Source organism: Hipposideros armiger, unplaced genomic scaffold (assembly GCF_001890085.2).
Source record: "Hipposideros armiger isolate ML-2016 unplaced genomic scaffold, ASM189008v1 scaffold_582, whole genome shotgun sequence".
NCBI classification, from domain to species: domain Eukaryota; kingdom Metazoa; phylum Chordata; class Mammalia; order Chiroptera; family Hipposideridae; genus Hipposideros; species Hipposideros armiger.
Window position 1 is genome coordinate 1,183,150 of NW_017731932.1, and position 13,912 is coordinate 1,197,061.

Below are 13,912 nucleotides of genomic sequence, written 5' to 3' on the forward strand. Positions count from 1 at the left end.
AGTATCTCATATTAGGCTTTCTGAGCAGAAACTTTTTGTGATTTGCTGGATTAAAAAGGTTCTCAAACAAAAAAAAGTTATCAAACAATTGCTTTGGGCACAGAAGTTCAAAAAGCACTTAACTCTCCTAAGTATATGACATCATGAAAAGCTCTGTGAGGACATGGAGATGAGTAAAACACTGCATGTAATTCATTTTTTTCATGCTTACACTGTTTTTTTTCTTTCCTTTTAAAAATCCAGTATATAACCATGTGTTTAGAAGTCATAGTACAATAATGGACTGGACTTTGTTCCTGCTCCTGATAAACTAATATATGAGTGGAAAGTAGATGCAGCATGGTGATGTGATGTGTTAGAGAATATGTTAGAGGTATACAGGGTGTCCTGCAAGCATAAAGCAGGAAAAGATGAATTCAACCTCAAGTATGACAGGAGTGAATTGATAAATTCTTCATGAAGGATGGACCTTTAAACTGGGCCTTATAGGATGAAAAAGAGTTTAGGAGGCAAAAAATAGTGCAGGGAGATATGGGATATGTGTGGATATGTGTATATATAGATATAAGTTGTATATGAGGATATAAGTACAGTTATCAATAGGTATAACTATAGGTATAAGCGTAGGTTAGAGGTAAAAATATAATAATAATTCAGTATAAAGGCAACTGAGATAATGGCTTAGTAGAAATACAAAGTTGATTTATAGTAGTTTGCTTTTGAATGACATATGGATTTCAGAGGAAAAATCACTTCAATAATCAGTAGCAGGAGTTTCACTTTCATGTCTGCTCTATTTCCATCTGTTTCAAGTGCAGGCCCAGACTCTCAGAAAATGCCCATGACGAATGACAGTGCAGTAACAGAATTCATTCTCCTGGGGCTCACAGGTTGCCCCGAGCTCCAGCCTCTCCTCTTTGTGCTGTTTCTGGCTGTGTACCTTGTCACCCTCTTGGGTAACCTGGGCATGATGGTGTTGATCAGACTGGACTCACGCCTTCACAAGCCCATGTACTTCTTCCTTGCTAACTTAGCCTTCGTGGACCTGTGCTATACCTCGAACGCAACCCCGCAGATGCTGACTAATTTCCTATCAGAGACGAAGACCATCACCTATGCTGGCTGCTTCACACAGTGTTACATATTCATCGCGCTTCTCCTCACTGAGTTTTACCTGCTGGCAGCCATGGCCTATGACCGCTACGTGGCCATATGCAACCCTCTGCGCTACAGTGTGAAAATGTCCAGGCGGGTCTGCATCTGCTTGGCCACAGTTCCTTATGTCTATGGCTTCTCAGATGGGCTGTTCCAAGCCATCCTGACCTTCCGCTTGACCTTCTGTAGATCCAATGTCATCAACCACTTCTATTGTGCTGACCCACCCCTCATTAAGCTTTCGTGCTCTGACACTTACGTCAAAGAGCATGCCATGCTCATATCAGCTGGCTTCAACCTCTCCAGCTCTCTCACCATCATCCTGGTGTCCTATGCCTTCATTATTGCTGCCATCCTCCAGATCAAGTCAGCAGACGGAAGGCACAAGGCATTCTCCACGTGTGGTTCCCACATGTTGGCTGTTACCCTATTTTATGGAACCCTCTTCTGCATGTATGTAAGACCTCCAACAGATAAGACGGTCGAGGAATCCAAAATGATAGCTGTATTCTACACCTTCGTCAATCCGGTGCTTAATCCATTGATCTATAGCCTGCGGAACAAAGATGTAAAGCGAGCATTGAACACCGTCCTCCGACGAAATGTGGTCACTAAGTTGGCAGTGCCTCCATTTTCCAATAAACCATAATGCTAAACCTTTGGCTCAGATGTCTGCATTTGTGATGTGTTTTGGTATTCTTTATGGATATGTCTCAGGTAGCTCAGCTACAAAGCTCAGGTGTGGGGAAAAATGAGCAGTGCTTGTTGGTCTAGGCCAGGGGTTGGCAAACTGCGGCTCGAGAGCCACACATGGCTCTTTGGGTGTGTTCCAGCTCAAAAGTTTGCTGACCCCTGGACGAGCCAATTCTGTCCCTCACAACAATTTAAAAATTATTCAAGAGCCGTAAATATATTTTTACATAATCACCATTATGCGAATAATATCCTTTAAAACTTTTATAAATGAAACTATGATAGTTTTATTTTCATTTTCAATTTTACTTCAGAGCCGCATGCATGTACCCAAAGAGCCGCATGTGGCTTGCAAGCCGCAGTTTGCTGAACCCCTGGTGGTTCTTTCGTCTCAAAAGTTTGCTGACCCACGGTTTAGGTCCTTGTCTCTCAATGTGTAGTCCTTGGACCAGCAACCACAGCATTACCTTGGAGGTTGTTAGAATGTGGCATCACATCCCGACCTCACAGTTGCTGTATCAAACCTGTGTATGAACCAAATCCCCGGTGGTGTGTAAACACATGGAGCTGGGGAGCAGTGCTCTAAATGAAAATTCTCTCTTGGCATGCCCTGGAACACTGGTTTGCTCTTATTGTGTGTAATAGCAGACAGGGTAAGCGTGCTGTCAGCTCAGTTTCCTTGAATTTATTCTATTCTTATTACCATCTATCTTTTGGGGAAGGACTCTGTAAGAAACATATCCTTCTGTACTCCTTCCCAACTTACTAAAACCAGAAACTGTGGGCCATGATAGTGGTTTCCTGTTTCTTGTGAATGTGGCTGTGCTGTGTACTTCAGAAGGTTCTCCTGAAGGTATGGGAATGGGAAGAGAGAGGAATGGGATGAGCCTTCTTTCTCAGACCTGAGTTTGTGGGTCTGCTTCGTGGCCTCTGAGCCATAGTTTCCTACTTCCTTCTTCTGACCTACAAACCTGGATCCATAAACTCAGCTCTGGGAAAAGAATAACTGTTTTCTGCATTACTTGGGCTTCAAAAATTTAATTCAAATTAAATTTTTGAAATTTTGAAAAAAAATTTTTGAAAAAAGTAATTCAAAAATTACTGGGGTTATTGTTTATCTGCTTTTCTAATTTTTTTAAAATGAAAGTTGGGATTAATTTATTTTAGTCTCACTATTTTTGTCATAATGTATTTATATATTTCACCTAAACATTGCTTTAGCTGAAAGTTATTCATTTTTTTGTAATTCAGTTTGCAGTATTTTCTTATTTTCTCAGTGACTTCTTTAATCTGTGGGTTATTTAGCAGAGAGTGGTTAAGTTAATTACTATACATTTGGGACTTTAAAAGACATTTCATTGTTATATATTTTGTTTTAGTTCTCTTGTCAAAGAACACTCACCTTATGATTCTATTTTTGAAATTTTATTGACTAGTATTTTTTTCCAGCTTGATTGAGATATAATTGACATATAACATTGTTTGAGCTTAAGGTGTACAATGTGATTCTTTATAAACGTATATATTGGAAAATGATTATAAAAATAAGGTTAATTAACACATCTGTCATCTCACATAATTACAGATTTTTTATTGTAGTAGGTAATTGGATACTTGGTAAATGGGAAGAAAAGGTAGATTTACTATTTTCACCTTTACTCTGTTTTCACTTGTGGGCACATAGATAACATTTTGGTAAATTACATGCTTACCAGGTTTTTCATGCTATATTGCTTTTCAACTCCTGGACCTAACCTAACACCTTGAACTAACTCCATTACAACTTGTTATGATATCTTGTCCAAATGGTTTTACTCACAGGATTTTGTAACTTAACCACTTTATTCAACAATGAAAGTTTTTTAGCAAATACTCAGTAGTATTTTTGTGGAAGGGACTATACAAAACACATTTCTGACTGGGAAAACATCACAGAAACATCAACATTCATAATTATTTTGTATCTTTATTACTTTTCAACTGATCTGATTGGAATAAATAGTGAACCATAATGCAGAATTTCTATGAGAATAGACTGGATCACCCAAAGGAATCAGCTCAAAATGGTTATAAACTGATGCAATTATATTGTGCAAATCTCAAGACTCTAGTAAGTATGAATCTACATAAATATCTATTTCCCTGGAGTTTTCTCTTGTAGTAACATTGTAATTATTTTTTCAGGGTGTGTTGAAAAATACTTTAGGGATAAAAGTTTCAAATTACAAGTTGGCTATATAAATCATTGCCTGCAACTCATTTCTTGGACCACTAGTGTCTCTGAGGAAACCTTTCCTGGGGTCAGGTAGGATGAAAATTCTGCCTTCTATGCTTGCAATTTCTCTTCTTGTTTCAGTTTTGGATCTTCATGAGTAGGACTCAGGTGACAGCAGAAGCAGCTTTGAATGTTAGTGTAATGTCTTAGCTAGTATTTCTTACGTAGATTGGTCACTAGAAAATATAAAATTTTGTTGGCATTATGTGTTTACATGAATCATTTTACTTTACAAATAGCATTCTCCCCATTCATTCAATAATTTAACACACATTAAATAACCATAATGGAGTAAACACTAGACAATAGACAATCTTAAACATTCTTTTAGGCTAATATCTATTGAAAGAACAGTCCCCCCACCAAAAGAAAAATCTTGGCAAATAATTCAGAAGAGGAACAAATTCAAGTATAATAATACTCATTCTAGCAAAAAGGAAACTCTCATGAAGCTTGTAAATCTCCTTAAATTATTGGAGAGAGAAACTTTGGGGGCAAATTTAATATTAACTAAGAGATCCATGACAAGTAATGAGTGTAGGACTTGTAAGTACATACATTATGGATCAGAATGTTATAAACGATGGGAATTTTAGAAATAATTTAGTCAAAGTCTGATATTGAAGAAGTGAGAGCTCTGAAGTCTATAGAAAGAGGGCCATTACATCAAGGTTAAAAAAAATTGTTTTCTAAATGAAGACTCAAAAAAGTCTTTACTCATACGTCATTGGCTAGTACAAAGCCAGAATGTGTAACATGCACTATAATTTAGGTTCATGGATTATAATCAGGGAATGTACCCTGCCCTTATATTGGTGAGACACTGGAATGGAAAGCCAGAAGAAGGGGAAGGTGCTGGAGTTCATGATGCAGGTGGACACTGAAGGTGCATCTTCCTGGGAAATTATGTTCACCTGAAATGTTCGGCTCTATCAACTACATGACTCACCTAACTTTTCCTTCATTTCCTACCTTAAAATATCATTTCACTCAGCTATTCTTGCACATTTCCCTATATCTTAACGACCCATTGAAGCAGTTTCTAGACTGAGTTGCTAAAACTAAACTTTAATAACTCTTACTTCTACTTTCTCTGTTCCTTTCCTTGGCTTCAGGAGGCCCTAGTGTCTCGCTCAGTCCATCTTATAGGACTAGTCTCCATCTTATAGAACTTCAAAAACGGTGACCATATGCACAGGGAGTAGTTAGTAACTGTGACAGCAGTTCAATGTGATCCTGCTGCCTGAAACATTTGCATTGTGACTGGCGCCGGAAGAGGGCAAGCTTCTCCCCCAAGTAAACCATTTCACCAAGTAGCATTTCAGGTACCAGTGACACTTGTAAAGGTGAGCTTTGCACTTTCACTTTTATTGATTGATTGCTTTTCTTCCCCACAAGAGACTAAGAAGTCCTTAGAGCTCCAAATTTTCACCAAATATTTATTATGTTTACCAATTTACTATAAATGGCACCTGTGGTTTTTTTGTTCAATAACCTCTGTTAAACTACAAGTAATGTTTTTTCTCTTGTATCTTTACATCATAAAAATAAACATATATGTGATATTTTTGTGAATCAAATTCTTCAGCATGAACAAATCTGTGTGGTATCTGTTATCAAGCTTATTTGTGACCATTCCCCACCAGAGGAAAGTGATTTGACATTACTGAGTCAGTAAAATCTTATGTGGAGTTTTCGTTCAGTTATATTTTTTGAAATAAGGAACAGAGACTTTAAAAATCTTATTGCTACCTACACTTCTCCTAATGACCCAGAAATTTCAAATTGGACACCAATGCCACAGGGAAACCCCTGTTTGAAGGATGTCTGGTTTCCTGCCTCATTGAAATTTAATTATTTTTTGTGTGATTTTCTCATTCAAAGAGCAAATTATGCATGGCTATTATACACTGGTTCAACAATTTCTCCAATAATTCAATATGAATTACTTGGAATTCTGTATTGGAATAAGTGTTAGGAAATTATAAGAGTCATGGAGGATAAACTTTGTTACTGTTTGCATAAATGTCACATAAATGAACAACCTTTCTAACCACAGGATACACTGGGTGCCCTAGAAATTAAATAGGAAGCTATCAAAGGAAGTTTTCACAGCCATTAAGCATAAGCCTTTGACACATCCCAGCAGTGCATGCTCGATACAAATTTGCTTATAGAAAGAGAAATGACCTTCAGTTGAGTTTCTCCAAAATCATTCAGATACTTACATTCAGTGGAAAAAAGGCTCTAATGCAGCAAATTTGAATTTATCACAGGGATTTACCAAAAAACATTTAAAATTTGCCAACAGTGTTTGTCATATGCACACCTCAGATCTCAGATTTTGTTGTTGCTGAGATATTGAGAACCATGTTTTCCAGCTACTTTTAGGCCTTTATAATGTGAATCAGGCAAGAAACTCAACTAGGGTGGTCTTGGAACAGAGTCATGGATGGTCTGATAAGGGCTTTAAAAAGGGAGGGGAGGAGAAACTAGAGACGTATCATTTTTAAAAGAACTTAACACGTAGTAATTTCAACACAGAAAAATTCAAATGTGTGCAGGTTATATGAGGATATTTAAAATATTTGGAACTTGTCTCCTGTTATATCCACATGTATGTTAATTTATCATATGCCTTATTCCAAATAGTAAGCAACCATTATCATTTGTTTGAAATGATATGATGAGCAAATAGGTGCTGGCCTTTGGGATCCACCTGTACAGATTTTGTGTTTGCAGGTAGAGAAGATATGAGCCCACCTGTGAGTGATGTACAGAGCACTGATGTCACATTGTAGTCTATTTCCTTCAGAGCTCTTAGAGTTTTTCTGCTTGTTTCTATTCCCTTCCCAGTCATGGAGTTCCTTTTCCATGCTCAGTATTTCCTCCAAGCAACTGTTTTTTGAGAACATGAAACAATGACCAATTCAGAAGTGCTTTAGTACCCTACCAGTGGCACTCGTGACTGAAGGTGGCTTTCCAAGTAGCACAGAACACACCTTACTTTCTTCTCTTTGGTTTAGATTTTGAGGTGCCAGAATTCTAGCAATCTCTGATGTTCATTGTGGCATGAGGTTTTCTTAGCCTAAAGAGAACATTTGAGATGTTCCAGGCTCTTTGAACAAGTAAGCTTAGGAAAAGATGCATATCCTTACCCACCCTCTGTAGCTTCAAATACGTATGGACATTTAAAAGGTTCAGAGACTCCCTGCAACAGGGAAGCCCATCCCCTCCCTTTCCCCAAACTCAGCATTTTTCAAACATTTTTATCATAGGCTTATTTCGTTGCCTGATAGCCGCTTGTCCCACTGAACACAGTTTTGGAAACACGAATCTGAAGACTCCGGTGACTGCTAGCTTGATGTTTCTTTGTGCCCTATTTTCCCCATTCCTAATTGTACTCGCTCTATCAGTTGCAGGATTCTCCTGAAGGTAAACTAAAATAGAATTGCATAATTGCTTTGTCAAACTGAAGTGCCTGTGTGCATTCGAAGAAATAACTATTGTTAAAATATAGCCTTTTCTTGCTAAACTGTAGAGTGGGATCGTTGAACCTATTTACAGGAAAGGGTAGGAAATAGGCAGATTACATTCCAATCTTGTTTTTTATATTTTTCGTTGTCTTTATTAGTTGTTGAAGGTAATATGATGACAAAATTGGCCTACTATTTAGGACATAGTTGTACAGATTTAAAGATTAGATGGATATCTTCATGCCGTTACAATGGAAGATTTATATTACTAAGGTGAATATTTTCCAAATGCAGTCACATCCTTTTGGTGAGGGAGGAAAGAACACTTTTGCTATTTACGTAAATCCTGATTGTCTAATTATTGTATTTTTCTCCCAGAGGCCAAAGTTGTCGATTTAAGCCCTGCAAATTCTATTTCAAATTAACAGGGAATGTTGTTTCTAATTCATCACAGTGACTTGAGTGTAACACACATACACATACACACTCCAAAAAAAAAACATATGTCAAAGACAAATTCCAAGATATGCTACCTTGTAGCTTTCAGAGGTGTTCACACTTCTTGCCCTGTGATGGGGACTTTCAGTTTCTTTGGCTGCCTGCTGCTTCCTAAACACTTTATTTGACACAATAGTAAATTCATCCCTGTGTCGATGTAGAATATGTTTGATTTCTCTTGAAATCCTCCTGTTACTGCATATACTTTTCACACTACCTGAAACCCTCCCTACAATTGTCCTCCTAGAGTTATCCTTTAAGCCTCATTTAAAGGTGATCATTCTTTGATGCCTACCCTGATTCCTGAATGTAATTGGTTACTTTGTTCAAATCTTTGTTACTGAACAAATCACCTTTACTCTTAATTTTCTCTTCATGTATCTCCTTTACTATGAAGACACACACCAGCTCTTTCAAGACAAACACTCTTCCCAGTTATCTTTATTTCCCTGGCAAAGTGACTTGCACACACACAGTGTTCAGTGCTGTTTGTGCACAAAGGTTATCTTCCTATGATGATTAAGTCATACGGTATCTCGGAAACATCAGAGTCAAAGTCGCTAACTTTTGAGGGCACTTGGTTTAATGTTCAGGAACAACTTAGATACTAGAAATAGAGTTGGTGATATTGACGTTGCATGGAATTGTCATTTGCAATTCAGTGGATCAAGTCTACAGGCTCCTTATTTCAGTATATTCTGTTTAAAGATAGGTTTAAAAATTGAATTGTATGCCAACACTGTATTTGATAGGTTGCACATAAAAATAATGAATTCTGATACCTCTTTAAAATTGGTCTTAAGATCTTGGAACATGAGGACACGTTACTATAAAAATTCAACTGGCCTGCTGACTCTGTAGCCTGGGAACCATTCTCTAGTTCACTTCAGTTCACTCTTACTCCACTCATTCTTATTATCTAAATGGCTCCCATAGGCATTTTAATTTTGATTCCTTATTGTATTTAGTCTATCACTTATGAAATAACACATGACAGCATTAAGAATCCATAATGAAAAGAATATTCTTCAGACTCTTGGCACAGTGATTTCTCATTTTATTCTTCCATTATAATCGATATTATCTGGACTGATAATATTATCTGAATGTATAATCCTTCCATTATAATTAGTATCATCTGACCTTTGTGCTAAGAATAATTCTCTCTTAATTAGTATTTGTTTTACAACTTCTGAACATTATAGTCTCTAATAAAGAAGGTTGAGGTATTTACATAGCCTTCTAGAAAGCTGAGTCAAATTTGTGTTCCACCAGCTGCACAATTTGCCAAATTTTGTTGTATGCTATAAACCTCTTAAATGCTTTCTTGGTTAAATGAAAGAAAAAAAAAGAATAAGCCAATAAAACTATGATCTAAGTTTTGGCCGCCTCTCTTTCCCCCTCTCCATGTCTCTCTTGCTCTTATTTATACAAACTTCTGAAAATTCCTTCATTGGTCATTCATATAGGGCTTTATTTCCAAATTTGGGGTCCTTATCTTTGGTCTGTTTGCATGGGACTACCACAATCTCCTATATTTTATCAATATAGCAGTAAAACAGGTCCCAGAGCATTTCCTTCAAACTTCTATAATTTTGGGCTCTAATACAGCAGATAAGGAGTGCAGTTCTCAAAGGCTGAATTTCTAAATATGCACACATGTTAATGACTGCAAAAATGTTTTCATATACATGTCACCATTTTGTCCACACCATACCTGAGCTCAGTTATAAAGCCCATGATTTTACAGGGAATTGCAAGTGGCATTTGGTGGCTCAATCCATTTTTAGACAAACTTTCGGTTATAATTCCCCTATTCCAAAGCAAGTTGGTGTCACAGGAGTCATTGTCGTTGGGAATCATCTGCACATTATACACCTAGCTAATAGGGGCCATGACCTTCTTAAAACTCCCAGCTCCTACAGGGGTCTCAGTGTCTGTCTAATAATAGCAATGTGTGAGATGAGAGTGGAAGAAGGAGATAGAATGAGAATGAGAGAACGAGAAAGAAGAAACATATGATGGACTTCTCATTCATGTCTTTATTTTAATTCATCTAAGAGAACCATGCTGGCACCTAAGAAAATGGTCAGAGGAAATTCCACCTTGGTGACCGAATTTGTTCTCTTAGGATTAACAGATCGTCCGGAGCTTCAGCCCATCCTTTTTGTGCTGTTCCTAGTCATCTACCTGGTCACTGTCGGAGGGAACCTCGGGATGTTGGTATTGATCAGGATGGATTCACGCCTTCACACCCCCATGTACTTCTTTCTTGCCAGTTTGTCCTGCTTGGATTTATGCTATTCCACTAACGTGACTCCCAAGATGTTGGTGAACTTCTTATCAGAAAGGAAAACCATTTCCTATGCCGCGTGTTTAGTCCAGTGTTATTTTTTCATTGCCATGGTGATTACTGAATATTACATGCTCGCTGTGATGGCTTATGATAGGTACGTGGCCATCTGTAACCCTTTGCTTTACAGCAGCAAGATGTCCAATGGGCTCTGTATTCGTCTGATTGCTGGTCCCTATGCCTATGGATTCCTTAGTGGCCTGATGGAAACCATGTGGACCTACCGCTTGACCTTCTGTGGCTCCAATGTCATTAATCACTTCTACTGTGCTGACCCACCCCTCATCCGACTCTCCTGCTCTGACACTTTCATTAAGGAGACATCCATGTTTGTGGTTGCAGGATTTAACCTCTCTAACTCCCTCCTCATAATCCTCATCTCCTACCTCTTCATTCTCATCGCCATCCTAAGGATGCGCTCTGCTGAAGGTAGGCACAAAGCTTTCTCCACCTGTGGGTCCCATCTGGTGGCAGTGACTGTGTTTTATGGGACCCTGTTCTGCATGTATGTTAGGCCTCCCACGGACAGTTCAGTGGAGCAGTCCAAAATCATTGCTGTTTTCTACACATTTGTAAGCCCTATGTTGAACCCCATCATCTATAGTTTGAGGAACAAGGATGTGAAACAAGCTTTTCAGAAACTGATTAGAAGAAAAGTACTTTCAAAGCAAAATCACAGTGTACCTTTCTTTATAAATTAAATAAAAGAGATATATATGAGAACTGGATCCAACTTTAACTGCCTTAACAGTAAAATCAATTTTAAATCAATGATGAAAAGCTATCATCTAATGGCAAAACATAAAAGACATAGGAATATAAGATTTATAGTTCTACATGTAACAATGAATGCATTGTGTGTGTACAGGGATGGAGTTATATATGTAGGTATGTGGCATACTCCCTTTTCCTTTATATGCATTTACATTTATAACTTTTTATATTACTTTTACATTATGAAAATTATACCTTCTTATAGTAAAACATTCGATCTTTAGAAGAATTTAAAGAATAAAATATTTCCTTTTCTTTCCCCCATGCTGATCTTCTATTCTGATTCCTCAAAATTACCACTATTAACAGTTTCTTAAGTTTTCCGAAAATTTCTATATCTCTCTAAACCAACACAAAAGTATTAAGACACATATTGACTGTCATGAGCTGATTTTTAGTACTTCCTAATCCTGTAGCATTTATGACGCAGGACCTTGGTCCCATGGTACAAAGGAATGTGAGCACAGTCGGGATGAGACTTGATGTCACCTCCAGGAGAGAGAGCTTCTGATAACATCCCTCTCACATTCATTTATTCCTCCCCACTTGGGAGAGTCACTTTCACGAAGATACTTTCCTCCTTCTGCCATTCAAGAAACGAGAACCTCCAAACAATATTTGTTTTAGATATTAATGCCTGAAGCAGGCAAAGAATGACTCTTACAAGGATATAACGATTGTCTCAGAAGGAATTGTGACTTCTATAGAATCCATTATTGACATTCTAGCCTCCTGGGTCTTGGCTTTTCATGCCTTCCCTTATCTTTGCATATTAATCTATTTCTCAGGATGGGACAGATATGTGCCATTTGCACCATAGTTCAAATTCACCCACAATTGTCCTTTGTCACATTATTATATATCAAACTATAGGATTAAATATGTTGATGTGTTTCTAAATATTTTAATGCTAAAGGAGGCAAATGATAAGTTGATATTTTAAAGATGTTAGCATTTCAGGTGATTTTGCAGCTACATACTGTTAGCAGAGTTGATGAACCTTTACTGAGTCACTACAATAAGCCAAGCACTACTCCGAGTACCAAGGAACCTTCAAGAAGCTCTAGGATTATATAGTGTTGCAGAGTTTATGAAACTGTACGGAGAAAAATCAACACAATTTGTTAAGTGCTATGATGTAAGAAAACGGAAGTGTTGATCAAAAGAGGAAAGAAGCGATTTATTCTGAGTCAATTGAAGTTAGTCTCACGGTTGTAGAAGAGCTTGTTCATTCTTTACGCTCCTGCTCCCCCATACTGATAGGCCTAGTACAATGTTATATCAGACCAGGCAGGGTCTGAACCAAGTAAGTGTCAGAACCAATTATGATCACATATGTGAATGTTACTTTCAGTGAAAAAGGAAAAGCCATAGAACTGTATGTAATTAGTCACTTCCCCAATTGACACATTTTACTCACTTGTATGTCAAAGCTTCTTTTCTACCTTAAAACCTATTTTGCTCAAATTTCCTGCAGGGTAACATTTTAGTATTCATTAATTGTATATTATCCCATATAATTATTTCACCCCTTGTGAGTAGATGTTGTTATTTATTTATTTATATTTTTATTAGTTTCAGGTGTACAAAACAATGTAATAGACTGCTCAGGAAGTCATAACTCCCCTCCCCCAATCTACTACCCCTCTGACATCGTATATAGCTGTTACAATTCTATTGACTCTATTCCCTACGCTGTACTCTACATCCTGTGACTGTATATCTATTAAATTATACTTGACATTCATTATTATTCAGCTTCAGCTTCAAGTATTCAGCACAGTGGTCAGACACCTACACCTTCCTTGAAGTGGTCTCCCTAATAAGACAAGTGTCCATTGGATACCCTACAAAATCTTTACAACATTATTGATTATATTGCTCAAACTGTCTTTCATATCCCTGTGGCAATCTTGTGGTTACAAATTTGTTCTTTCTAATACCTTCTTCCCCTTCTCCCTCATCCCCCCACCCCCTGATGTTGTTATTTAAATAACTTTATATTGAAAGTCAGATTATTTACAAATTCTGATAAAACACATATAAACAAACCTATTTTGTAACCTTGAACATTCCGTTGGTAGTTTGTTGAATTCTACTTCAGCATATACCTAGATCTGTTACTATTTAAGACACACACATATTCAGTTATGTAAAACCAGCCTCTATATTATTCCATATTTTGTGATCTCAGAGTCCATGTTTCTATCTTTACAGCCTAGCTGATCATCCAATAAAGATTCAATAATGATGGCAGCATAAAATAATGAATGAATCTCACTTATGAAAATGAAAAAGGTGTCTTTGTTTTTAGATATACAAGAAAAATGTCTTTGAATGGATCAAGAAATGACTGAGGAAATATATTAGTTATGAGCCAACAGAATTGTTCAGAAATACAAGAACTCATAATGTCATTGAAATTTATGACAGAGAGTAGCAATATGAAGCCCTCTGTGATGCCCACATGCACACAAGTCTAAAATAAGAGGAATTCTACAAGGGGCTTTGATGAATTGACTGGCTGACTGGAATGACACCATCAGCCTGTGAAGACAGTTTATTTTTTAGTTCAGGATCACTGTGCTGGACATAGAATAAATATGTGCTGATTAAATACTTTTGTATCAGTGAATTATTTCAGTAGACTCTGAATTTTTTTTGTAAAAGTTAAGGCATTAAAGTCTC

The 13,912-nt window shown here is 37.3% G+C and overlaps 2 protein-coding genes across 2 annotated transcripts; both read left to right on the forward strand.

Annotated features, from left to right (window-relative positions):
* The first annotated feature begins 827 nt into the window (after positions 1-827).
* LOC109371630 (olfactory receptor 5M11) lies at positions 828-1,822 on the forward strand. The gene has a single exon (XM_019624250.1). It carries the CDS (start codon positions 836-838, stop codon positions 1,802-1,804), a length of 969 nt encoding a protein of 322 aa, XP_019479795.1. The 5' UTR covers positions 828-835; the 3' UTR covers positions 1,805-1,822.
* Positions 1,823-10,164: 8,342 nt separating this feature from the next.
* Positions 10,165-11,151, forward strand: LOC109371610 (olfactory receptor 1030). Its single transcript, XM_019624229.1, has one exon. It carries the CDS (start codon positions 10,165-10,167, stop codon positions 11,149-11,151), a length of 987 nt encoding a protein of 328 aa, XP_019479774.1.
* Positions 11,152-13,912: the final 2,761 nt, after the last annotated feature.